General features: G+C 39.6%; 5 protein-coding genes across 7 annotated transcripts; 2 read left to right on the top strand and 3 right to left on the bottom strand.

The window, feature by feature from the left end:
* Positions 1-782: 782 nt before the first annotated feature.
* On the top strand, positions 783-2,884 carry LOC110770391 (uncharacterized). Its single transcript, XM_021974525.2, has 3 exons — positions 783-1,116; positions 1,419-1,864; positions 2,238-2,884. Exons 1-3 carry the CDS (start codon positions 952-954, stop codon positions 2,674-2,676), a joined length of 1,050 nt encoding a protein of 349 aa, XP_021830217.1. The 5' UTR covers positions 783-951; the 3' UTR covers positions 2,677-2,884.
* A 172-nt stretch (positions 2,885-3,056) lies between these two features.
* On the bottom strand, positions 3,057-13,739 carry LOC110770399 (homeobox-1). Its single transcript, XM_088251664.1, has 18 exons — positions 12,933-13,739; positions 12,382-12,834; positions 11,637-11,710; positions 10,285-10,692; positions 10,117-10,206; positions 9,880-10,044; positions 9,533-9,755; positions 9,288-9,388; positions 8,893-8,979; positions 8,638-8,790; positions 8,382-8,537; positions 7,721-7,930; positions 6,875-7,588; positions 6,241-6,795; positions 5,015-5,644; positions 4,785-4,889; positions 4,258-4,521; positions 3,057-4,138 (listed from the first exon to the last, which is right to left on the bottom strand). Exons 1-18 carry the CDS (start codon positions 13,084-13,086, stop codon positions 3,386-3,388), a joined length of 5,295 nt encoding a protein of 1,764 aa, XP_088107790.1. The 5' UTR covers positions 13,087-13,739; the 3' UTR covers positions 3,057-3,385.
* Positions 13,740-15,086: 1,347 nt separating this feature from the next.
* APE2 (Glucose-6-phosphate/phosphate translocator-like protein) lies at positions 15,087-18,180 on the bottom strand. The gene is made up of 12 exons (XM_021974523.2): positions 17,590-18,180; positions 17,405-17,479; positions 17,252-17,317; positions 17,001-17,079; positions 16,782-16,902; positions 16,582-16,677; positions 16,314-16,426; positions 16,131-16,208; positions 15,916-16,032; positions 15,656-15,755; positions 15,462-15,562; positions 15,087-15,331 (listed from the first exon to the last, which is right to left on the bottom strand). The coding sequence occupies exons 1-12, from the start codon at positions 17,844-17,846 to the stop codon at positions 15,314-15,316; spliced, it is 1,221 nt and encodes a 406-aa protein (XP_021830215.2). The 5' UTR covers positions 17,847-18,180; the 3' UTR covers positions 15,087-15,313.
* A 35-nt stretch (positions 18,181-18,215) lies between these two features.
* LOC110770389 (Pentatricopeptide repeat (PPR) superfamily protein) lies at positions 18,216-21,427 on the top strand. 3 transcript variants are annotated; one of them, XM_021974519.2, is made up of 3 exons: positions 18,216-18,333; positions 18,802-19,024; positions 19,262-20,998. In XM_021974519.2, exon 3 carries the CDS (start codon positions 19,373-19,375, stop codon positions 20,810-20,812), a length of 1,440 nt encoding a protein of 479 aa, XP_021830211.2. In that variant the 5' UTR covers positions 18,216-18,333; positions 18,802-19,024; positions 19,262-19,372; the 3' UTR covers positions 20,813-20,998. The 3 variants fall into 3 exon arrangements, with proteins under 3 accessions (XP_021830211.2, XP_021830212.2, XP_088107791.1); XM_021974520.2 differs by lacking the exon at positions 18,216-18,333 and adding an exon at positions 21,289-21,427 and having other exon boundaries at positions 18,396-19,024; positions 19,262-20,831; XM_088251665.1 differs by lacking the exon at positions 18,216-18,333 and adding an exon at positions 18,396-18,686.
* On the bottom strand, positions 21,094-21,922 carry LOC110770392 (protein DMP4). The gene has a single exon (XM_021974526.2). It carries the CDS (start codon positions 21,920-21,922, stop codon positions 21,278-21,280), a length of 645 nt encoding a protein of 214 aa, XP_021830218.1. The 3' UTR covers positions 21,094-21,277.
* Between the last annotated feature and the right edge of the window lie 1,753 nt (positions 21,923-23,675).

Here is a 23,675-nt window from a genome sequence, read left to right as displayed (position 1 = left end):
TTTGTTTTTATGTATGTGAATAAAAATGCAATATATTAGGCAATGGAATTCGTCTCTACCCAAAAAAAATATCGAAATTCGCTCCATGTCTAATTTTCAAAGATGGAGAATGTCATGAATTGGAGAACTTAAATGGGATAATCAAGATATGAGAATTGGATTAACTACTCTTCTTATGAGTTCTGTTGTAGTTGATTTTATTCCTAATTTTGAGGGTATTCGATTACAGATTGTAATTGATTCTATTAACGATTTTGAAAGCATTTGATTACGAATTTTAATGTAAAATCCACATAAATTTTTATTTTATATATATTAATAGACACATGAAAAATTAGAAATTGGAATGAATCATTCCAATTCACATGTGTCTACTAAACACATAGAATTCATGATTGCATTGGATCTAATGAGAAGAGCAATGGGTTTGAATGTGGGCGATGAATACGTGCAAAAGAAGGGTCGTCCCATTGGTTTTGGCAAAAGGCAAGAAAGATGAAGAGCAACGCCCCTTCCTTCCACCGTTACTTGCATAATTGCATTGCACCCTCCACAGTCACGAGCCCCAAAGCCTAAAATTATTCACAGCACAGCAACACACGAAGCCACCTCTCCACCTCCCGCCAGCCGTCACACTCACACGTGTCTTTTATTGGGCTCAAGCATTTGCCACCTCGTTATGCTCTTTTACCATACTGTAAATTTTAGATGTCACGTCACTATTTACAAAACCACACAGTAAAGTAAACTCTCTATCTGGAAACTTCCACACCGTTCTGGTTCTTTCGACATATTGTTTCTCTTTCCTTCGAATTCCAGTGCCACTTTCCTTAATAAGAGCAAAGCATCAGTTTTCGAACATACCCAATTATAAATTTTGATAGCCTTGAAGAATTTGAGCAATTCATTGAGTTTTAAAAGCACTAGCAGCTGTCTGAAGAGCAGGAAGATATGGGTGTGGATTACTACAAGCTTTTGCAGGTTGACAAGAACGCCACAGATGACGATTTGAAGAAAGCTTACAGAAAGCTGGCCATGAAATGGCACCCTGACAAGAACCCCACCAACAAGAAAGAAGCTGAAGCCAAATTCAAACAGATCTCTGAGGCCTATGAGGTTGGTCTTGTCTTCACCCTTATCTTCCTTTTCTTCGTTCACCTATTTTCTTTTGGTTATTATTGTTGTTGTGTTTTTTTTTTTTTTTTTTTTATCATCTGGGTTTTATACCTCTAACTGTAAGCAAATCCCACATGTTCCTCCCCTTCTTTTCTATTGAAGTCTCATTGTATAAGTTAAATTTCCCATCTTTTATATTTAAAATTCCTCAAATGACAGAAAGATTCCATCTTTCAATGTTTTCTAGATGGTGTACGAATGCCAGAGCTTGGAATCTGATATTGTGTCTTTTGAATATATAGGTTCTGAGTGATCCCCAGAAAAGAGCAATTTATGATCAATATGGAGAAGAAGGCCTAAAAGGCCAGGTGCCGCCACCAGATGCTGGTGGTCCTGGTGGAGCTACCTACTTCCAAACTGGGGATGGTCCAAATGTCTTTAGATTCAACCCCAGAAATGCCGACGACATTTTCGCCGAGATTTTCGGGTTCTCAAGCCCAATGGGTGGAATGGGAGGTGGAATGGGAGGCGGAGGAGGTGGTGCTGGTAGTGGCATGAGGGGTACAAGGTCCTTTGGTGGACTGTTTGGAGATGACATGTTTAGCTCATTCGGTGATGGCCGGCCCATGACTCAGGCTCCACGAAAGGCTTCACCGATAGAGAAGAGGTTGCCATGTAGCCTTGAGGAGCTCTATAAGGGGACTACCAAGAAGATGAAAATATCAAGGGAAATTGCAGATGCAAGTGGGTAAGTTCCTGCTTATCACTTAGTTTTATAGAACATACTTGTGTTTTTACTTTTGTACTTGTTTAATTTATTTTATGACTTGTGCATAATCAGTTATTCATTCATTTGACAATTTCAGAAGTTTCTGTATGAAGGATGTCAGCAGTTTTCTGCATTCCAATTTTAGTTGGATTTGATTTGAGTTGATCTGCTTATTGTGTTCTTATCTTTTGAAAAAAAAAAGAAAAAAAAAAGAAAAAAAAAAGGAATATAAGTGTTGCTACCATCCCATTTCCCTGCTGTTGATTGAATGATTCGTTATTCATATTGCAAGTCATGTGACCTATCTCAATCTATTTTCTGGGTTAGTGACCTTACTTATCATGTGATGCAGGAAGACCTTGCCAGTGGAGGAAATCCTAACCATAGAAATCAAGCCCGGCTGGAAAAAGGGAACAAAAATCACCTTCCCAGAGAAAGGGAATGAGCAAGGAAACGTAATTCCTGCAGATCTTGTGTTCATAATTGATGAGAAACCACACAGCACATTCACAAGGGATGGCAACGACCTTGTTGTCACACAGAAGATCTCCCTAGCAGAAGCTCTCACGGGCTACACAGTCCATCTGACCACACTAGATGGAAGGACCCTCACCATCCCCATCAACAATGTCATTCATCCAGACTATGTGGAGGTTGTCCCTAAAGAGGGTATGCCCATACCTAAAGACCCATCCAAGAAAGGCAACCTTAGAATCAAATTCAATATCAAGTTTCCGATTAGGTTGAGTTCTGAACAGAAGGCCGGAATAAAGAAACTTTTGGCGGCATGATTTGATTCCAGTCATTCAATCGACCATGCGCTATGCGAATCTTCTGGGATCTTCTGGGACGCTTGTGAATATGTTTCTTGAGATGGCCTGGATTTGTATAACTAGTTAGTCTTTGTAAGGTTAAACATTTGTTTGCCCCACAGATATAAGCTGGTCAATTCTAGCTTGGAAGAAAGCAGCAAATAAAGCTTAGTTATGTGTTCTAGAATTTAATCTTGTTCAGTGATCGCATCACATGATTGTCTCCAATATAAATGACCCTTTCTCCAAAATTGAGTTGCTTGTTTAAACATGGGAAAATAAAAATGAGAAAAACTCTTATCAAAATTGCTTCAAATACAATCTTCTATGAATATAACTGAAATATAAAAGATAGGATCTTTGCAGTATAACTTGCTCACCTTTTTCATTAGGTAAAGGTTTGTTACACGCTTAAAATGACTTACATGTTACACTGCATAACTACTGCAGGACCTCTATCCAGTACTTCTATCCAGACTACTGCTAAAAATGTAATCCATAAACAGGGAAAGTTTAAAATAAAAGAGAGGCTAAAAATAATAATAACAATAAAAAGAAGATTTGGTAGGGCAATATTGATTTCCATCACCAGGATAGGATGAGCCGCTAGTGAAGCTGCAATATCAAAAATTATATTGCAGCCAGTATATCTGGGATGCTTGCACAAAGGCAGTTCAGGTTTCAAACTTCAATCACTATAGTCATCTGAAACTGCAGAATCTGAGCCATCATCATTTGTAATCTTGTTTTGTATTTCATCCGAGGCATCACTCATATCTACATCCCCCTCTGAATCTTCATCTCTCACTTCTTCAATGCCATTATTGTCATCTTCAGAAGCATCCATATCCTCATCACTTGCTTCCAGTAAACCCTCGTGCCATCCACTGGAAGTCCCATCAAATCCAGTTTCCCAGTTTCCTTGTTCATATCCCACTGCTTGGTCATCGTCTTCAGATTCCAATGCCTCTGCTTGTTCATATCCCTCTCCTTGTTCATCACCTTTCATATGGATCATATCTATCTTTTCATCATCCCATTCCTCACCCAAGTTTCTCGGGGACTCACCTCCACTCTCAGGGCTACTGCGTACGTCAGTCATGCGGCCCAGAGGTGTCCCCTCAACCGCCCTGTCCTTTGTTCTCCTCTTTCTAACAGTTCTGCGACCCCGTGCACTCCCTTGTCCTTGTGTTCTTTTCCCAACTGGTCTAAACCCTTGACTCAGATTCCCACTACCCTTTTGCCGACTTGCACCAGATTTGGAATTATTCCCTTTTCTCTGCCACTTTTTACCGCGCCCTTGCTCACGACCTCCTCTACCACGTCTAAAGCTGTTTCGTGCACTTTTCAGGTGAGTATTGTTCTCTTCCCGAATGTATTCATTGTGGCCTACTTCTGTTTGTTCAGACTCTTTCAGTGGGGCAAGTCTCATAGGGAGCTTCTGTGGACAAGAAAAGCACATGTAAGATCACTCGTTCATGGCACGTTGAAAGTTGTATAAACACCATCAACGTAAATTCAACATATTCTGTAAGGGAGGTCCCATGCAGATAGACTCACCAGATATTCTTTGACTTCCTTGTCTCCGTTGGGCTCAGCTTTCTCAAGCTGTATATGTGCAATCGATGAATCCATCTCATGAAGCCTCAGAGCCACAGCTGCAGTGGTATGTGGTATCCAAGGAAGTAGGGGAACTGATCCACTGTCTAGATAGTCAGGAACAAAAACCTCTGATTGTTTGCCGGTGCCAAGTAATTCCTCCGTCGCTGCAAAGTTTGATGACAGAAAGTCTCGCTTCACCGCAGTCTCAAGCAGAGTCAATATCTGCAACAAAGTTGTCCAAAATTGAGCAACTCATCATATATGTATTATGTATCACAAATAGACACATCATGAGCCATGGTCGTACTGGTCCAAAGCTCACTGGTGAATAGAATACCATAACACGTAGAAAAATGCATGCGGAATTGATGGATAAATATTTCCGCATGATATTTTCATATTGTTTGTGAAAAAAAATCAGGAAATTAATTACATCATGATAAAGGTTGAATCATAAGAATGAAACTAGAAAAAGGTAAGACAACCTGTAGAAGTTCTTCCGTTGATGATGATGCATTCAGTTTCCCACCCCAGGTCTTTCGACGGTCTTCAGTCCAAAACGATTGAAGAGCTTCTGGTGGAATAGATACCTGTCAAACAGAATGTCAGTGATGTATAGACTCAATAAAATAAAAAAACAAGGGCAGATACATTAGATGCCAGGTTCTTAGGCAAGCAATACTCAAAGATTATAGTAAAGCCATTAGCATCTCACCTCAACATGAGCTATTAATGCCTTGAGCAATCTTCTGGCCAAGGGAAGAGAAGTACATGGAATATGGGAATCCCAAGGTTCCAACTTCCTTTTTTCTTTACATTGAATCACATGTTCGCTAAAGTTAAAATTTGCATAGAAAGCACTGAAAGTCTGATGGCAAAAAGCACAGTGGGAATCTTCAAAGTAGTAACAACTGAGGCAGAAATCGCAAACATCAAACAGTGATCCGCACCTCTTCTTCGCATACTTCATGGCACAAAATGTAGATGAGCTAAAGCATTCTTTCCACATCCACTTCTGAAAATCTTGATACCTTCTCAAGGCAGCCCTTTTTTCAGCTTCATTTCTGTCAAGCTCAATTCTGAAAGAAGAGGATGTCTCTGCTGTATCAGAATTCAAAGCACAAACAGTACTGCCAGGGCTGTCGAAACCAGAAGGGCAATCAGGGCTAGAATCCATATCTGCTTCATTTTTAACATGGTTTTTACTTGGGCCTGCACTGTTAGGACAATGTGCAGTTTTCCGAACATTCTCCTTAAAGGATGCCTCAATCTTTTGCAACATTAAGCGTAGATGGGATTCCCTAATCCCACGTGTGTCCAGAGACGTCAATAGAGCATCAAAGGCCTACACAGATAATGGATTCAACAAATTAAAATAATGAAGAAAAAAAAAAATGCAAGGTTAAAACCAAATACAAGTCTAAAAGAACTGAACCAGAAAAGTATTTATTGACATTTAGCATCAGAAAAAGGTTGAAAGCGCAATAAGCCACCATTATTGGGATACCAAGACCAACGCATCTTAATCCTAACTTTGCAGAAAAAGGAGTATAAGAAACTCTTAAAAAGAAAATTGAAACAGCATGTCAAATCTAACAAACATAAAATTTGATTCAACCAAGCAAGCAGACAAAACCTATTACAAATGTAAGACGTGCTGCCAACATCAATCACAAGACCCAAATCTTGATGATCGGATATTTTATTCCAAATGGTAACAAGGCCAGCAAAACAGATAATAAAAAATCAACTTTGCTAAGAAGCAAAGGATGCCTAGCCCAACCTCCATTTACTCAAAAGGGCTGGAAGGGTCAATGGCAGTTTCTCCTAAGAAGGATGAAATGCAGTCATAACCAACAAAAATATTCACCAGTACTAAAATATTCTCATGTCCTACACAAGCCCTGAAACAGATTATTAAACCCGTAAGCATTTAAGTACCTCTTCAGTGTCAATAAGCCTCCAACTTCCATTATTCAATTCAATAAAAATCCTGCCTGAACCAGGATCATTGCTTGATGCAGATGCAACAAATTGCCAGTATCGATTATGCCTGCGATCTTGACCAAGAGGCAGGGACCTATATGCATACATCTCTTCTGCTCTATGTGCAATATATGATTTTAATTGTGAGCGCGACCTTTTTGATGCATATGCAAGTTGCTGACTCAAGAAGTTGTCAGGACCCATGGAAATATCTTGGGCTCCGAAAGTCCTTTCAACAGGCAAACCATTAAGCTGATTCTGAACACCTTGTGAACCATGGATTGACTTTTGATTTTCTGCAGTGCCTGGAGATGCTTCATTATTTCTATTGTCAACATCCCGTACAGGGCTTGGTCCATCCTCCACTCCGATAACTTGTGTTTCAGATTTGCCTCCCACAAAAGATGGAAAATCTAACTTACCGACATTCTCTTCTTTTAGGCGACTTTTATCCAGCTGTGCTTCTGCCCACATTTGCTTCTTAAGAGCATTTGCAGCTTCTAAGCGATCCTGTTGAACTCGTGGCGTCAAATTTAACACAAAATACAACAATTCATTGATTTTCACAAAATTGAAAGAAAATGTTTACCTCAAGAACAACACGGATGGAGTTTCCTTCATTTGCAACACCAATTAAGGTAACCAAGCCATTAAGACGCTCTTCCACACTGAGATCAGAATATTCCCCTTCTGTAAGTCCTTGAACCCATGACTCACCTGATTTGCTTTCATCAATCTCCATATTTTCTTGGTCAAGATTACTAGCACTAATATCTGCACCCGAAACACACTGTTTAGAGGAAGCACTAGGGCAGTTTGCATCTTTGGAACCACTCACTGGGGAAGATGAAACATCCTTTTCAAACTCATTTTGCACATTCAGTGCAACATCGTTGCATAAATTCTTTCCATTTTCTGAGAAAGTAATTACTTCATTGTAATCATCAGGGGATTTCTTTGCAACTGATGGAGTAGCTAAGTCATCAACTTCTGGATCATCATCAACTTCATCACATTCAAAGTCTTCGTCCCTTTCAACCTCATCATTTTCAACCTCATCAGCATCATCTCTTTCAACATCATCGGCATCTTCTGCAGCTAAAAACCCATTTTCAAATATCTGAATTTTCTTCCTTGCTGCAGAAAGTATGGCCTCGGCATCAGCAGGATCCTTTCTGTAAGCAGCTCGTACACGATATGTTGAAGGAGCTATTCTTTCGAAAAGCTTGGTATCTCTTGTCAAAGCAACAGAAATTGAAGCTTCAGGAGTCTTGCTTGTTGTCAGGTCCCGAAGGCCAGATTTCTAACAGAAAAGAACAAATAACAGAAAGAAAAAAAATCAGGAAAGAGGGAGCAAATAAATCCCAATACCAAAAAACTCAACTCTTGTCACAAGACTCACAACAGAGTTTCTGCTAACATTAAATCAACTCACCTGAATCTTGTCAGCAAGCTCTAACACTGTTAGTCCCTTGTTTCCCTCAAGTGAAAGCACATGAAAAGCTGCAAATTTTACAGTTCCAGGAGTCAACCGGTGTCTAGATTTTCGTGGGGCTAGTAAGCCTTTTTCTTGCATTATTGCAAATGCATTTTCAGCTGCTGAACCATTGCGCAGATTAGAAATGGCATCCTGACAACCTTTACCCTGAAATTACAAGTAATACTGTGCGTTTTACAATTTTTGGAATTTTTTAACATAAAAAAAGCACATCTGAATGTACTCTATTGATTGAGCAAAATTTACATAGGGACAGCCACCTTTAAGGTGGCTTAATATGAATGAAAATTGATACTGCATTAGAACACACCGCCCGGTCTGAAAGTTGTTTATATTTTTGAGTTTTTAGTAAAAATAAATTAAAATTCACTTTTGTTGCGCTTAGTATGCTAAGCCTGAACTAAATCACTACCTCAATTCACCCTTTCATAGAGTTCAACTCACAAATCAATACTGAGCGGAGATAAACATCTATCAGGAGAGTATGACCATGCAGTACTCCTTTTGTTTTTCAGTTTTTTCCTTTTACTCTTTCCTTAACTGATGAAGGAGATGAATTCCTTTGAAAGAAAAGATAATAAATAATTGAAAAGAGAACCTCATCATTATCAGGAGAGTATGACCATGCGGTACTCCTTTTCTTCAACTGTGGCCCAAATCCGGCTGACAGTGCTAGTTGCCGGAATATTTCTGGCCATGTTAGCAGATTTAAGTGCTGCTGCCAGTTTCGTATATCAAAGCCCCATGCATATGCCTGAAACAGAAAGTAAAATTCAATATATTTAAAGAACAATTGGGAAAGAAATAAAATGAACAAACAAAATAACTGCAAGCATGCAGAGAGCGAAGATTACTCCTTCAACAATCTGTGGATGTCCACCACCAGGATTAGCAGCACCATTTTGATTTACTCCTAATCCAGTAGAAGGAGTCCTTGCAACATCTTCAATATCTTTTATAATCAACCTCAAGAGAGCAACATGGATCTCTCCTAACAACCTTGAATCCTGATATCAAAATTGTATGGAATCAAACAGCAGCACAAAACAGATGAAGAACAGTTAACTAGAATGCACAATTTGAAACAAAATAACTCATTGGTGGCTCACATAGTCATGAAAAGCTTGAACAAACTCATCAAGAGTAAAAGGCCATAACTCGAGAACATCAGCAAAGGTAATCAAAAATCTCCAAACCTGTCACCATCACGATACTCAATTATCAGAACCAGAGGCATTAATTCAAATATCGGCAAGAAAATAATCTATTCAAAATAACATGCATATGACAATATTGGAGAGAGCATTTAATTTATAACTGCACAGAAAAAACTGAAACCATGAGAATCACATGCAAATAAGAGCATATTGAGGCTGGACCATAGATATTACCAACCATGCAGTGTGCATAAGGAAATAATGTAACCATCAGCCATACAAGAATATTAAAAATATATACATAGTACTTCTAAAATCTCATGTAAAAGGAGAAAGGAAGGACTCACCATGAGGAAGTTACCAATATTCTCCTCTGAGTTGATCCACGGCTGAACTGCAAATGGTCTTTTTAATTGCACAGACTTAGGTGGGAATGCAGCCAGAGAATCTAAAGCAGAAAATCACCTCATCAGAAAATTTGGTAGAGTTACTACAGAAAATAATGAGCCAAAACAATGAAGACAATCTCATGGAGTTGAGGAGGGGAACACAAGAATGAAATTCTCAGAGCAGAATGCCAAGCAATACCTACCTCTGAATGCATCAAGGTTTTGCAAGGTGTCAAGATCAATACAAATGATTGAGGATAAACCCTTGCTTGCAGCAGCCAACTCCATTAGTTCTAGTTGCTCATCCTCAATAAGCTCCATAGATTCTTTAGCAAGTCTGCGTGCAGTAGCCTTCTCAAGTGCTGCTTTGCGTCTCACTGCTTCTCTCTCTTTGCGAAGCTCTTCCTTTTGCCTCCTTTTCTCAGCCTGCAAGATAAACCCAGGAGAAGAAAAGCAAAAAAGACAAGGGGGGATCAAGAATTTATCATTTTATGCTGAAAAATCAAAGATACAAAACAAATGCATTACATTGGTGGCTCCTCAAACTTACTCTTATATATTCTTTCTGCAAAAACTTTTCCCTTCGTTCAATTTCACGTTTTTGCTCACGCTTTGATCTCTCTTCCTCTCGCTGCCTTTCACGCATCAACCTCTCTTCTTCTTTTCGTCTCTCACGGTCATGCCTTTCCATTTCTTTCCTCATTCGTTCCTCATTCTATAAACAGAAAAATATCAGCATACAAACACCTACAGTTCAGAACAAACATTTTGGAGTGAAAAATAGAACCTTTCTCCTCAGAATATCTTGTTTCTCCAGCTCCTTCCGGATCCGAATCTCATGAGCTTCAACTTCTTTAGCGATTCTAGCTTCTTCACTCTACAAGGGGTAACTATTAAAATAATCCTTGATTGAGAAAATAAAGTTTTCAAATAAAATTGAACTGCACAAGTATACCTTGCGTTTCCTCTCCATTCTCAGCATAGAGTCATTAATTTGACCATCAGACAATACATTAGAGTTTTCTGGTGCAACAGTAGGAGGATCACTAAACTGAGTATTTACTCTAACATTAGTAAAGGAGTCCCTTTGTGGCACACAGCCATCATCACCAGGAGATGGAAAGGCCACTGCTTGCCTCTCCTGCTGAGACAGAAGACGAACACGTGACACATGACCATGACCATGGACACCATGAACCCTTGACAAAGGCTCATTTCCAACTGCAAATGATGAAGCTCTGGCACTAGGACCATCAATTGGTGAATCTTGAAAATGAGATTGTGCGGCTTGTCCATATGCATCAGACCGAATACTGGAGTGATCTTGAAGAAATGGATATTCATGGAGAGCCCTTGGAGTTGCCTGAGATAAAACACATACTAATTCAATATGTCAACCACGAAAAAAATCAGATGCACAAGTACACTAAGACCCAAAATGCATGCATCAGAAAAAGATATGAGTGTCAACAGTACAATATCAATTTAAATGCATCAGTTCCCCCAACATGGAGGTAAAGGGCAATGAGTTGTTTTGTCTCAGACTGCTTGAAGCCAGTTCAATCAAAGTAGAATTACAAAAACTAGATGGACAAATCTAGATATTGCTGCAGTCATCTCACAATACTCGGACTGAAAAACAAAAATAGCATCGAATACCCTTATGTTTGTTCAACTCCCCACAAAATAATATATTTTTTCCTTTTCTTAGGTTAAGTGACACCACCATGAAGTAATATCATCAATATAAAGCATAAAAGCAGCAGAAATCAATGGAAAGTAATGCAGGAATGAGCTAGTACTAGCTCAGTTTCCAGAATACCTAGTCATAGTCAAGGTTGCTTCTAAGGATATCTAAGTCAATATAGAACCAGGGAACCTATCGAGACATGCAACAGAAAGAAACAAGATTCAGAATTACAAGTGGTGATGCAATTGTCTTATGGTTATTTGATAGAAATACATTCACTTTCTATTTCTAAACAACACATCATTTGAAAAGAGTATGCATTTATCAGAGTTTCTTAACAGAAGGTTATGGTACACTGGCAAGCAGAAGAAAAAGTAGTGGTATATTTATTAGCTAAAAAAAAAAATCTAATACCCAGAACTTGAAAAATGAGAGAGCAAATGGACGCTTCTCTCGTATTTTTAGGGATATAGCCACATAAGTTATAAAGGATGTATCATACTAATAAAAAAGAGCAATACATGTATATCACTTAATGATTCACCAGCATAACATTGCACATGCCATCATATGGTGCATATAAAGTAATAACTTTTATCAAAGAAAAGGAGACAGACTTTATTTGGTTTTGCATCATGCCGCTCATATTTGCCCTCCAAAGCATGGGCAGCCCGCTTCTGCTGCTCTGCAACTGCTTCACCAAGCACAGAATCAAAAGGGTTAGCAGCAAACCAACCGCATACAAGAATCAGTCAAACAATCGGCAATAATATGCTAGGGTAAAACTGTGGCCTTTATTGAGCAATAAATCATATGTTTTTGCAACTTTTCTGATTCCAATGCAAAAAATTTAGGAAATAGTCCATACTTTTAAACCACCTCCACCACCACAAGATGAAAAAATTTGGAACTCAAACTTCTTAACATAATCACCACAGTGCATAAAGCCTCAAAAGCAAATGTGAATGTTAAACTACACTAGAAACTTAAACCAACTATTAAACTTAATTATTAAGCAAATTGGTGAACCAAGTAGCAAGTGTGATACAAATGCATCTGGAAACTTGTAAAGCCCATGACTGCCATAAAATAAACAAACTTATTGATACATTTAAACATGGCAAAAAGAAAAGTCATGAAAATAATTTCTGTTTATCTTAGAGATGGGAACGCAAAATACAAATATACTCTGAGAAAAACAGAAATTATTATCTGCAACTAGACAACTACAAGCACAAAATTACAAGACTACTACAAGCACAAAATTATCTGCATAATGCTGCAACGAAATCCCATATAAGTCAAGTACAAGGCATTGCTGAACTGAGCTGTATAATAAATAAGGTAACCCAAAAGTTATACCTATAGGTGCTCCAAACGCATCTGGTGGCAACCGATCGAACTCTACACCGAGGACTGGCCCATCTTCCCTCAATGGCTCTCCCAATTGAGCTTCCACACAAGCAATGGCTCTAAGCTCCAATATCGACTGGGGTGACTCATAATACCTCCTCCTCATTGGCATGTCGTCAGCCCCACTCCTGGAAACCACATTCCGCAACTCCGCATGCCCAAACGGGCTTGAGCCGGAGCCTGAACCCGACCCATAATCACTACCTGGCTCAGACCCGTGAGCCAAATCATCAATAGGAGGCTCAGGCAAAGTGGGAACTGATTTCCGCTGTTTCTTTGCTGGACCCCCTTCCTTTTTGTCCTTCAATCTTCTGTGACAGAACCACATCTGCAACTGCCGATCAGTAAGCCCTAATTTTTCCGACAGCTCCGCCCTTATCGCCTCCGACGGGTAGGTCTCCACTGATCAAAAACCCAAAAAATAAAAGAAGCTTCAATTTTCACAGACAGTAACTAAAAATTTAAAACAAAAAATAGAAAAAAATCGAGATTGAACTTACAGGCATAAGCTTTCTCGAGGGTTTCAAGCTGAAAGGGGGTCTTCATCTGGCGCTTGGGCTTGCTCTGTCCCTCACTGGAATTATTAAATTTACCATTACTGTTGTTATTTTCATGATTTTTAGTCGGATTTTCTCCTTCGGAAGCACCCTCCATTGAAGCAAGATCAAGATCTGGGCAGAACAAAGCTTCTTCCTTCAAGCCTTCAAGGCCCCAAACCTCGAAACCTCGAAACCCTAGAATTCCCAAATCCTCATGGAGAGAAAAACAAAACAAAAACTGGGTCTTCCGAAAGCAAACAAACAAACAACGAAGAATCTGATTTCTCCTTTTCTCTCTCTCTCTCTATCTCTATATCCTCTCTCTCTTTTCCTTTCTTTAAACAAATACCGTAACAGTCAAGGAAAAGATCAAGAAAGAGAGAGGCGTAGAATTATCATGATGGAATAATGAGAATAACATGAATAAAATAAATGTGAATTTCGGGGATTGACATGAAAATATGACAACAACAACATCAATAACAAGAATAATATCAAAAAATAGGAAAAGGCAAAATCAGGAACATAAAACCAACAGTCTTTCCTCACTCTAATTCCACCTTCCATAATTTTCTTATTTTTTTTGTTTTTCACTTTTCTATTTCTATTTTCTTTTCTTTCGGTCTTTGTTTTGTTTTTGTTGCCTTTTTTTTCTTTTAATTCGATGGTACTTTCATACTTGGTTGTGTCAAACGATACGAGGCCTTTTTCTCAGTTTCAATGTTGCGTGGTTGGGCTGGCTAAAAACACGAACCCAAGTTCCAACCAAGAAAAATGAATTTCTTTTGTTTTTGTTTTTGTTCTTTTTATTTCCAGCGAGCGGATGCCGAAAACTCTCTCTTCGTGTTTGTTTTTAATTCGATTGACTTTTCAATTTTTAAGGTTGTACGAGTTTTTTCTTTCTTTTTTTGTAATTTTTGTTTATGTTTTTTTTATTGATGACCTCTAATGTTATTGCAACTGTGCGTGTGTGTTTGATTTCGAAGGCTTCTGTCTGGTTGTTAATTTGGGTTCTTTGTGATCTTTGGATGCGATCTTCGGCTGCGATGATCGAGCATGTCTTTCAGGTTTGTGTTGTTGCGGGCCCCGCTGTCCGCTTTCGAAATCATTGGGCTGGGCTTTCTGAGCTGGGCATGTATTAACTACCAAAAAAAGTCGTACCACAACAAATTTTCGACTTTTATGTTTTCTAGCTTTTTCATTCTTAGTAAGTAAATATGTTGTTTCGGAAAAAAAAAAAAAGTAAATATGTTGTTATAATTTCTTAATCAGAGAAAAAAACATGTCGTTATAATTTTAACCATTTCTGAATGTTCGAGCATTGCTCGAAAAGAGTTTGAGTAATGCTCGAGTACAACTCGAGCGATTATTTTTCTAAATCTTGGAAGAAAAAAAAAATTACAAGTCTTCATTGTGTTATTAAAAAAAATTTAATTTTCCAAATTTCACAGCTTCCATACTAAATGATCATTGAATGCCAGCAGAGACTTAGCTGCCTGATTTGAAAGATGCGAACAAGATCAAAATGTTCCTTTTGGGTCTTAGGCTCTGAGCTCGTGGCAAGCTTCTCACCAGTGAGCAAAAATGCTACAAGACATCAGCAGAGGATATCATAAATCTTGCTCTAACTGTAGTGGTCCACTTGAATCTCTAACCCATCTTTTTAAGGACTTGAGAGATAGCTGGTAAGGTCCTTATCCTTTACCCCCTTTGCCTTTGGGTGGCTAAACCTCAATATTCTCCATTCCTAAGGCAAGAGTTTTTGGGTCTAGAGTGAGTTTTTGCCCTCTCAATTTGGTCACATGAAAGCAGAATATCTTTGAGCCACTTTCTCAAGTTCGACGCGATTCTAATAAAAAAACTTATGAGCAGAAATGAGAGTGGGAGTGAGAATGAACTTGAACAAAGAAATAAATTCTTCGTCTTAAATATCATGTGTATATTTCCTATACTTTCTAATGCATTACTTTACTTTTGAATGAATGAAGATCTACGCAAAACATGTAAATTGGCAGTTCAAGCATGTCTCTAGATACAGATAGCAATCTATTCACTCAAATATAAAATCTCCATTCTGTTGACCCTTTTTAGGCTTCCATCCATAGGAAGAGCTCATTGTGAGAAAGATAAAAATTGATACATTATTGAATTCCAGTCAACATGAGACCATTGCAAATTAGAATGTCTTTGTGCTCTCAATCAATCGGAGAAAAAAAACGCGGGAAGGGGGAAATAAACTATAACATGGATAATAGATAGATACTCAATTTGCCATTTCTTCTGAAGGGAATTTATGAAATTTACAATGCAAAGTTCCCTCCATGTCCATTCTTCCCTTCTTCTCATGCAGCTTTCCCTTGCTGGGTTTTTGGAACCAAAAAAAGGGTCAGAAGAGCAATAATATTAGACAGATAAATTTATTTAATGGAATTGGATTGCAAGAGACTAACTGCCACATGCATGAGCTAAATTTAGCTATATCTGACTTACTCGCTTCTCTTCTTCTATTTTGGCCTTGATGTAAGAGTAGATTGCCACTCCTGCAATCGCAATGGCTGTCCCGATACCAGTTTGTGATGAAATCTTGTTGCCTGTGAGCAGCAAGTAGCAATTAGTTGTACAAAAGAAAAAAGGAAGTTGAAGAAGCAAAAGCAGAACCAAGCTGAAGAAAAGAAGAGCCTTACCAAAGACCAAGATGGAAAAGCCAATCACAAATACACGTTTCAGCACATTTCCAACTGCATGTGTAAGAGGTGCCACTCTCTCCAGGGTATTGGTGGCCAACTGATAATTTCAAAAAACAATAACCATTCTTATGATTTCATAACAGGATACTGATCATTAACTTGGGCAACATTTGAGTTATTTTGAGAGGATTATTCTCCTACTATTACAAAGCCATAGAACCATAAGTTACAATAGAAAGCAAAGAAAACAAATGTACCTGATTATAGAGATGGTAGAACAACCCCACCCAGAAGAGATCAGAAACGAACTTGACAAGACCTACTTTAGCAATTGCATCATTGAAGCCGTACTTAATCAGTTGAGGCCCCTCTACCTGTGATATGAGAGAGGACATTGAACCAAAATTCATCACAATTTTGTTTCAGTTGCACAATCAAACTTCAAGGGTTCTCAAGTGTAAGTTTTACTCACGATGAGAGCCGGTGGAATGCAGACAATAAGAGCAATGATCGAAATATAGGCATAGAGATTGGTACTGTCCATATCAGTCTGCAAAACCAATAAAAAAGTTATACAAGTAAGAAGCAATCTTTAGCTCCCCATGTCCTGTCCTATTCAAAACAAAATGCTAGCTAAAGTTCCAGAGCCACTCACCATGGCTTTCTTTGAATAGATGCTCCTGTAGGTAAAGGAGATGTTTGAAATCATAGCACTAATGAAGCCAGTCCAGTTGAATGACAACTCAGTCAGCGATGCCATCGACACACCTTCATTTTAAAAGTACGTAAATACTAAGTGAGCAAAGACAGTCTGAATAAATTCTCATGGCTCATAGTTTTTGGGTATCTGCATGATTTACATTTTCCATAGTTTTCAATAGTATGATTGCAACAACAGGATGAACATAAAGAGAAGAGCATACCAAGAACAACAGGAGCCAGGGACAGCCATAGAGACAAGGGGATTGATTGTCCGAGTATAAATTGCGAAGCAGAGGCATTGAAGAATGGCTCAAGAGCTGCAACAAACAAATTCAATGTCAAAATGCAATAATTAAATGTGCAATTGAACAATTTTGGTCATTGTACCAAACATATGAGAGCATAAGATTTGTTCTCTCACCTTTGATGGTATGTGTGAAGGAGACTGCAACGGCTGCAAATGAGACATTGCTGGTGACGTGGCCAAGTGCATGGCACACGGCCACAGGGATGAGCAGCTTCAACTGGTTTGAGTCAATAGGCTGCACGGAGACAAGAAACACCAGTCAGTCACATAAACAGCCAACTGAACAGACTGAGATTAGCATTATGGGTCAGGGCCTGAAGTGAGTTCACTTACAGCGCGTTTAGGAAGGCCCACGGCCCAGCTGATCAAACAGTACACCACCCCCACGCCCAAGTGCACAACCGACACAAAACTGCACACAAACCGCAAACCCACTTCATCAGAGGTTCAGAACACAGACCGAATTCAAATGGCTAGAACCAGCTAAATTACGCCTGAACATGAACACATATGCTATCCTACGCATTTTCATTTATTTGTTTACAAGAATTATAGGTAACGAAAATTGAAAATGGCACACTTACTAGGGATACGGGAAGTAATTGTAGATCTTCTTGTTCATGATATTGAAAATCACATTCAGAAAATACCTACGCGCCAAGGACAACTCCGTAATTTCACATACAAAATATTTCTCCAAAAGAAGAAAAGCTTGAAAAGTTTATAAAGAAACGTACCACATGAAGAAGAAGAAGCCGGTGAGGAGAGCCGGGTACTTGTCGAAGAACCCGAGCGGCGCGACCTTCGCGTCCCTGTTAAGAGCACCGAGTCAGGCAGAAAAGGCAAAAAAGAAAAAAATCATTAGTCCGGAGGCCGACACGGGCGAGTCAGACCGAGTCGGAACGGAGGAAACGGACCTCACCCGGCGGAATCGCTTCCCTCGGTCGGAGAGGAAGCGGCGGCGAGGCAAGGCCGGAGAATCTCCCTCTTCAACGGCGAGGCCTCGAGCAGCAGCGCGGGGCGGAGTTGCCTCCCCCATATGAGGTTCCAGCCCTCGCTCACGGCGCCGATCGGCCGAGCGGAGACGAACGAAACGGCGGCGTTTTCCCTGGGAGATGGTTTGCGGTGGCAGGGGAGGGCTCCGAATGCGGTGGCGCGTGATAGCACTCGCGACTCCATGATTGCTGGGGGAGTGAGAGTAAACTGAGAGAGAGAGAGAGACAGAGAGAGACAGAGACAAAGAGTGGAGAATGTGGTTTGGGAAGCTGCAGTGAGCTCTTATTGGTGATTCAGAGTAGACACACAGCACAGCAGAGACAGAGATGATGCGCACCGTTTTGGAGTGAGTGCTGGAGGGCGGTTAATTGCTTTTGTTTTTGTTCGTCTGGGATATAATCTGTTACGAGGCGGGACAAGTTAAATAAAATGCATCCACCAGTGAGATTAGATGAAGAACTTGAAATGGTGAATCGGAGGGTGTGGAGAGGTCGATGATGGCGGGATATGGTGAGGTGGGGGAGGGAGTATGGGAGATTATGGTCGGGACGGGATATATTTATGGAGGAGAGTGAGTGAGGGAGATAGGGGAAGAAGTTGATATGACTGTGGAGGGGGGTGGGGACATCTTATCCCCAGCGTAAGGCTTACGAGCAACGAACGAAGATTGGTAAGCCTCTTATCGATTTTGTTTTCTTAATGGCTTTTTTTTATTTTTCTTATATGTGATGAACTGTCAAACTCAAATCCGTCCGTGATGTTGTTATATGGTGGGTTTTTGCTTTTTATTCACTCTTCTCACGAGAAGGCAACTGTTTGTCTCTGTAAAAAAATTATTTCCGCAGTCCGTCCCAACCCAACTACTAGTCTACTAAGTGAGGAGGGGGATTCAAATTTGAAACCGAAAGAAGAATATCATTACATTACGAGTTAATTAGCGGCCAAAGATAATAGTTAATTTGGCTTAAGTAAATACTATTCCGGTGATTGAGAGAACGGAAGATGAAATGCTTGAATTAATAGGTAATGCATCTTTTATAACAAGTTGGTTTTCTTGGTGCATTTTGATTTTGAAACCCCAATACAGAAGAACATTGGCAACTAAACTCAAACTAGCCATTTATTGGGCCTATGACAGTGTAAATTATCGATGGACCCGATCCATTTGTCTACGGGCCTGATTGAAGCATTGCATTGCATGTTCCCATTTTGATCCAAATTGCCAATGTCGTAAAGTGTTCGCGCCCTAGGCCTTCTAAAGCCTCTGCTGCTGAGCATTGCCATTCAGGGACCGCCCAAGACGTCGGGAAAATACGATGAGTCTGAAAGAGAAAAACAATTTCATGACAATCAGTCAGCAGGTAAGGTTGCTGCTACTTCTGTTACAACTAAATTTGTACTTTCCCCTCAAAATTCTTGTGTGATTTAAAGTTCCCGCCTAAGACTGGTGCTACGGGACGACATCTGTTTGATGAAATGCCCCACAGAGTTTAGACTAGGTGGCTGCTTAGCTTGAATTTTACTGCTAATCGATTCATGTTGTTCGTGGGTAGTTCTTTTTATCTGGTTCTTGTCTCATTTTTCTCTTATGTTTGTAGAAATGTAGAAATTGATTCAGAGATTTGCAGGCAAAGCTTTTATTGTGCAAAACTGAAACATAATTGGGAGTGAATGATATTGTCTTATTGAGAAAGAGTGCTGCCAATACAATGGGCAGCAAAACTTTGTTTAAATGGTCGAAGCAAATCACGACTTCCCAAGTTGAGCAGCTGATAAAAGCTGAAAAGGACATACAGAAAGCTATTCTCATTTTTGATTCCGCAACAGCCGAGTACACCAATGGCTTCCGGCATGATCACACCACCTTTGGTCTCATGGTCGCTAGATTAGTCTCCGCGAACCAGTTCAGGTCAGCTGAGGCGTTACTTGATAAGATGAAGGAGGAGAAATGTGGTGTTACAGAAGATATATTCCTCTCTGTTTGCAGAGGATATGGCCGCGTTCACAGGCCACTGGATGCTGTCAGGGTCTTCCACAAAATGGAGGACTTCCAGTGCAAACCAACCCAGAAATCTTACATTACCATACTTGGCATTCTTGTTGAAGAAAACCAGTTAAAGATTGCTTTCAGGTTCTACAAGTATATGAGAGAAACGGGCATTCCAGCTAGCGTTGTGTCGCTTAATATTTTGATCAAAGCCCTTTGTAAGAACAGTAGTTCCATGGATGCAGCTATTCGAATATTTCGTGAGATGCCCAATCATGGGTGCACCCCAGATTCATATACATATGGTACTTTGATCAATGGATTGTGTAAGTTAGGAAAGATTGGTGAAGCAAAAGAGCTCTTCAATGAAATGGAAACAAAAGGTTGTTTGCCCTCTGTTGTTACGTATACTTCATTGATACACGGCTTTTGCCAATCCAAAAATTTGGATGAAGCTGTGGGATTGTTTGAACACATGAAAACCAAAGGTATTACTCCAAATGTCTTTACTTACAGCTCTTTGATGGATGGACTTTGCAAGGGTGGGCGTTCTTCACAAGCAATGGAACTATTAGACTTAATGGTTCGTAAGCGCCATAGGCCAAACAATATCACTTATAGTACTTTGCTTCATGGACTCTGTGAAGAAGGAAAGCTTCAAGAAGCTTTGGAGATTCTAGACAGGATGAAGCTTCAAGGCTTGAAACCAGATGCAGGGCTGTATGGGAAAGTAATTAGTGGCTTTTGCAACATTAGCAAGTTCCAGGAAGCTGCAAACTTTCTTGATGAGATGGTCCTTGGAGGAGTTTCACCTAACAGACTAACTTGGAGCCTTCATGTAAGGATTCATAATGCAGTGGTCCAGGGCTTGTGTAGCAGCGGCAATCCAAATCGAGCTTGTCAGCTGTATCTTAGCATGCGTTCCAGGGGTATCTCCATAGATATGAAGACATTTGATACTCTAGTGAAGTGTATCTGTAAAAAAGGGGACCTGCACAAAGCTTATCGAATTGTTGATGAGATGGTGCTTGATGGATGTGTTCCGGATGAGGGAATATGGAGTTCCATGGTGGATGGGTTTTGGAATCGCAGGAAGGTGCGTGAACCTGCTGAGTTGTTGCAGGCTGAGCTGATGAGCGAAATGGTTGAGCCTGAAACATAAATCTGAAAGTTTTGAGCTAGTGAGTGCTCTTATACACGTTTCATTTATTTTCTTTCTGGTCATGAAAGTTTGTTCACCACATTGCCTTTTCTTTTTCTTTTTATGAAATTATAAGTTACTGGCTCTGTATATTAACCATGAAATATATTTGGTTGACAATCTCGAAGTGAATTGTTCTTCCGATTATTCACATACCTCACTCATGTACTACACTCTTTGGCATACAAGATAAATAAGTATGACAAGCATTTGTTAAATCAGTATCCGGTCAAGAATCGAGGTGTTTAAAAGTTATTTCTTTAAAGGTGGAACTAGGATTTACAAACAAAAAGATTTGTCATATAACTGACATTGACAGAGCTTGGAGGAAGCTAATATGGAAGAATGAATAAATAACGTTGTGTGCAGTCCACAATTTTAAGGAGCACGCAGGCAAATATTTCTTAATTAACAAAAGAGGAGTTGTTAATTTGCAGACAGGGGGAAGCCAATTCCGTGGCGCTTGGTTGGAAACACAACAAACAACATACTGCAAATGACACCAATGCCAACTGGCAATGCTGTGAGAATCTCCTGAGCCTTATCCGACGGGGTTGGATAGAAGCAATCCACTACATTCTGATCAAATAGTGCAACAGCTGCAAATACAAGTATTGACATGAAGGCATGGAGGAAATCTATAAACCGCAGTCGGAAATTTGCATCAACTTCGGGTGAAAGGGTGGTTGACCCATCGATAATCCATAACCCTCGGAATGTAGCAAAGCCATAACAGACATTTCCATTCTTGTCTCTATAGCTGTCAGTGAAGCTCAGTAGAATACATGAAACTCCACAGAGGGCTACAAGACCAGCAGTCATGGACCGGCTGACTGAGTCACAGTTGCCTTGGTTTGTAAATATGGGTGCTAGAAGCTGAAATGCAAGAACTGTTCCGGTTGGTAAAAGATTGGCCAAATGAGCTGTGCTTTGAAACGTCTGGCGAATGGCTTTCTGTATCAAGGTTCTTTCCTCCTCTGTTACGGACTTTGGCATATCTTGCAAGAGGGGAAGTTTTTGTTCATCATCAGGCCGGTGCCGGGTTTCCTCAGCTTGTATCTTGATCTCCATTGACCAGAAACGCTTGAAGCTTCTTTTCCCTAAATGTTTTGGTCTCTTTTCTTGGTTTGTTTTAGAATTTTTGTTGGGAGGAACAATGTTATATAGATGGAGAATAGAAATGAAAAGAGTGGAGGTAAAGGGAGGGAAGAGTAGTTAGTCATGCCTTGCAAGGAAGAGAAACCTAAAACTGGAACTGAAATTGAGACAAAGCTGCTACCGAATGGTATTTTTGGTTTCGTGCATAGAGGTTCGAAGTAGATGAAAGAAAGCTTTTTGGGGTTAGCCAAATGTCCATCAAGAGGCTTCATTTTTGTGCTAACTGCCCATCAAGCTTTCATGACCGTTACAGACCATGGTGTTTAAAGTTGTCACAAAGAGGGAGGGCTGATGAGATCAGGTTCACGAAGTTCGGGGCTTACAAGGTTTTTGTTGTTTGTTGCTGAAACGCAAAGTGTATTGCTTAAAGGCAAGAGGCTTCATAAGAGGTGTTCTTTACTTCTATTATTATTATTTCTAAATTTAGAAGTGGAGACCCACACACTTATTTGCTTTTAGGCTTTGCTTTTTAGTTTTTCCTTCAACACATGAAAGTCTGTATTGGATGAGATATTAGGCTTCACTTTTAAGGAATTGGTGTTAGATCATAAACGGTGTCATATACTCATACCTTGCACGTTATAACTTTATAAACAGGTGGCAATTGAAACATCTGTGCCATGTTTTGAACTATTGCTGCCAAAAAGGCCCATTTTTTCCAGGCACTGATATGCTGGAGTTTTAATCCACTCACCTTCTAACCAAAATCTTGCAAAACATTTGCTTTGTCTTTTTCTTTTTTGGTCGTTTTTTATATAAACGATAGTATAAATTACTCTAAATTAATCTAATATACGAGAAGAATGACTCGAGCTTAAGTACAAAAGAATGGACTCACTGCTCTGACCAACTAGCCTAACTCACTTCTGCGCTTTGTCCATTCACATAGTTAAACAAATTCAACGCATCTTTTTTTGGATCTGAAGCCCATGCATCAAATTGGACACGTGTGTGGTGGGCCTAAATGCACAGGCCCGTCCATTTAAAAAGGACCAGGCATTCACAAATAACCCATTTGCTCATGCTGGGCTCAAAAGAAGATACCAAATTGGCCTTTTTGTTTTGCTTAGTCCTTGTTTTTAAGCAATTTGAAGATGGGAAAACAAAGTCAAGAAAAGATGTCCTTTGAGAGCTAAAGGTCATAGTTATGGGGTAGAGAGACGTCCCATTCAAAGAGTTTGACAAATTATGTGCCCTTTTTGCGTTGGACCATGCATAATGCATTGCCTGCCAAAGGGGTCACGAGGCTGAAGCATATAGATGTTATAGGCAGAGACTTTTCATCACTTTTTCCCAAGGCAGAATTGTAGCTTCTACTTCTGATTTAGCATCCGTTACAAACTTTAACCATAACGTACACTTCATTCAGTTAACAGTATCTTAATCCTAAAGGAATGAGAATCTCCCTCTTGGTTTAGTGGGTACGAACTTAAAGCTTAATGTTGAAAAAAGTTTCAAATTCGACTCCTCTCCTCCTGTCTTAATAATAATAATAATAATAATAATAATAATAATAATAAAAAAGAAAAACTTCAAATCAATAAGTCTTGCATGTACTGTGGTCCTTTTCTGCAACTGCAACATCACAATGTTGGTGTAAGTTTTACGATTTCCTTCCTTTTGTTATTTTAATTTTCTGATAACCGAGAAGAATCTTTGAACTATT

This window comes from Prunus avium, chromosome 4, assembly GCF_965620075.1.
Source record: "Prunus avium chromosome 4, drPruAviu1.hap1.1, whole genome shotgun sequence".
In the NCBI taxonomy this organism is placed as follows: domain Eukaryota; kingdom Viridiplantae; phylum Streptophyta; class Magnoliopsida; order Rosales; family Rosaceae; genus Prunus; species Prunus avium.
The sequence above is the reverse complement of the archived record's forward strand: the minus strand, read 5'-3'. Positions and strand labels throughout refer to the sequence as shown.

What these genes read in the sequence shown, in the direction of transcription:
- LOC110770389 (XM_021974520.2), top strand. Translation starts at nt 19,373, where the DNA reads ATGGGCAGCAAAACTTTGTTTAAATGGTCGAAGCAAATCACGACTTCC.
- APE2 (XM_021974523.2), bottom strand. Translation starts at nt 17,846, where the DNA reads ATGGAGTCGCGAGTGCTATCACGCGCCACCGCATTCGGAGCCCTCCCC. An exon ending in GGCTTCTTCTTCTTCATGTG is followed by an intron (nt 17,318 to 17,404) that starts GTACGTTTCTTT and finishes CTTGGCGCGTAG; the next exon opens with GTATTTTCTGAATGTGATTT. An exon ending in TGGGCCTTCCTAAACGCGCT is followed by an intron (nt 16,903 to 17,000) that starts GTAAGTGAACTC and finishes GTCTCCGTGCAG; the next exon opens with CCTATTGACTCAAACCAGTT.
- LOC110770399 (XM_088251664.1), bottom strand. Translation starts at nt 13,086, where the DNA reads ATGGAGGGTGCTTCCGAAGGAGAAAATCCGACTAAAAATCATGAAAAT. An exon ending in GAATGGAGAGGAAACGCAAG is followed by an intron (nt 10,207 to 10,284) that starts GTATACTTGTGC and finishes TACCCCTTGTAG; the next exon opens with AGTGAAGAAGCTAGAATCGC. An exon ending in ACTCTCCTGATAATGATGAG is followed by an intron (nt 7,931 to 8,381) that starts GTTCTCTTTTCA and finishes TTGTAATTTCAG; the next exon opens with GGTAAAGGTTGTCAGGATGC.
- LOC110770391 (XM_021974525.2), top strand. Translation starts at nt 952, where the DNA reads ATGGGTGTGGATTACTACAAGCTTTTGCAGGTTGACAAGAACGCCACA. An exon ending in AGATCTCTGAGGCCTATGAG is followed by an intron (nt 1,117 to 1,418) that starts GTTGGTCTTGTC and finishes TTGAATATATAG; the next exon opens with GTTCTGAGTGATCCCCAGAA. An exon ending in GAAATTGCAGATGCAAGTGG is followed by an intron (nt 1,865 to 2,237) that starts GTAAGTTCCTGC and finishes CATGTGATGCAG; the next exon opens with GAAGACCTTGCCAGTGGAGG.
- LOC110770392 (XM_021974526.2), bottom strand. Translation starts at nt 21,922, where the DNA reads ATGGAGATCAAGATACAAGCTGAGGAAACCCGGCACCGGCCTGATGAT.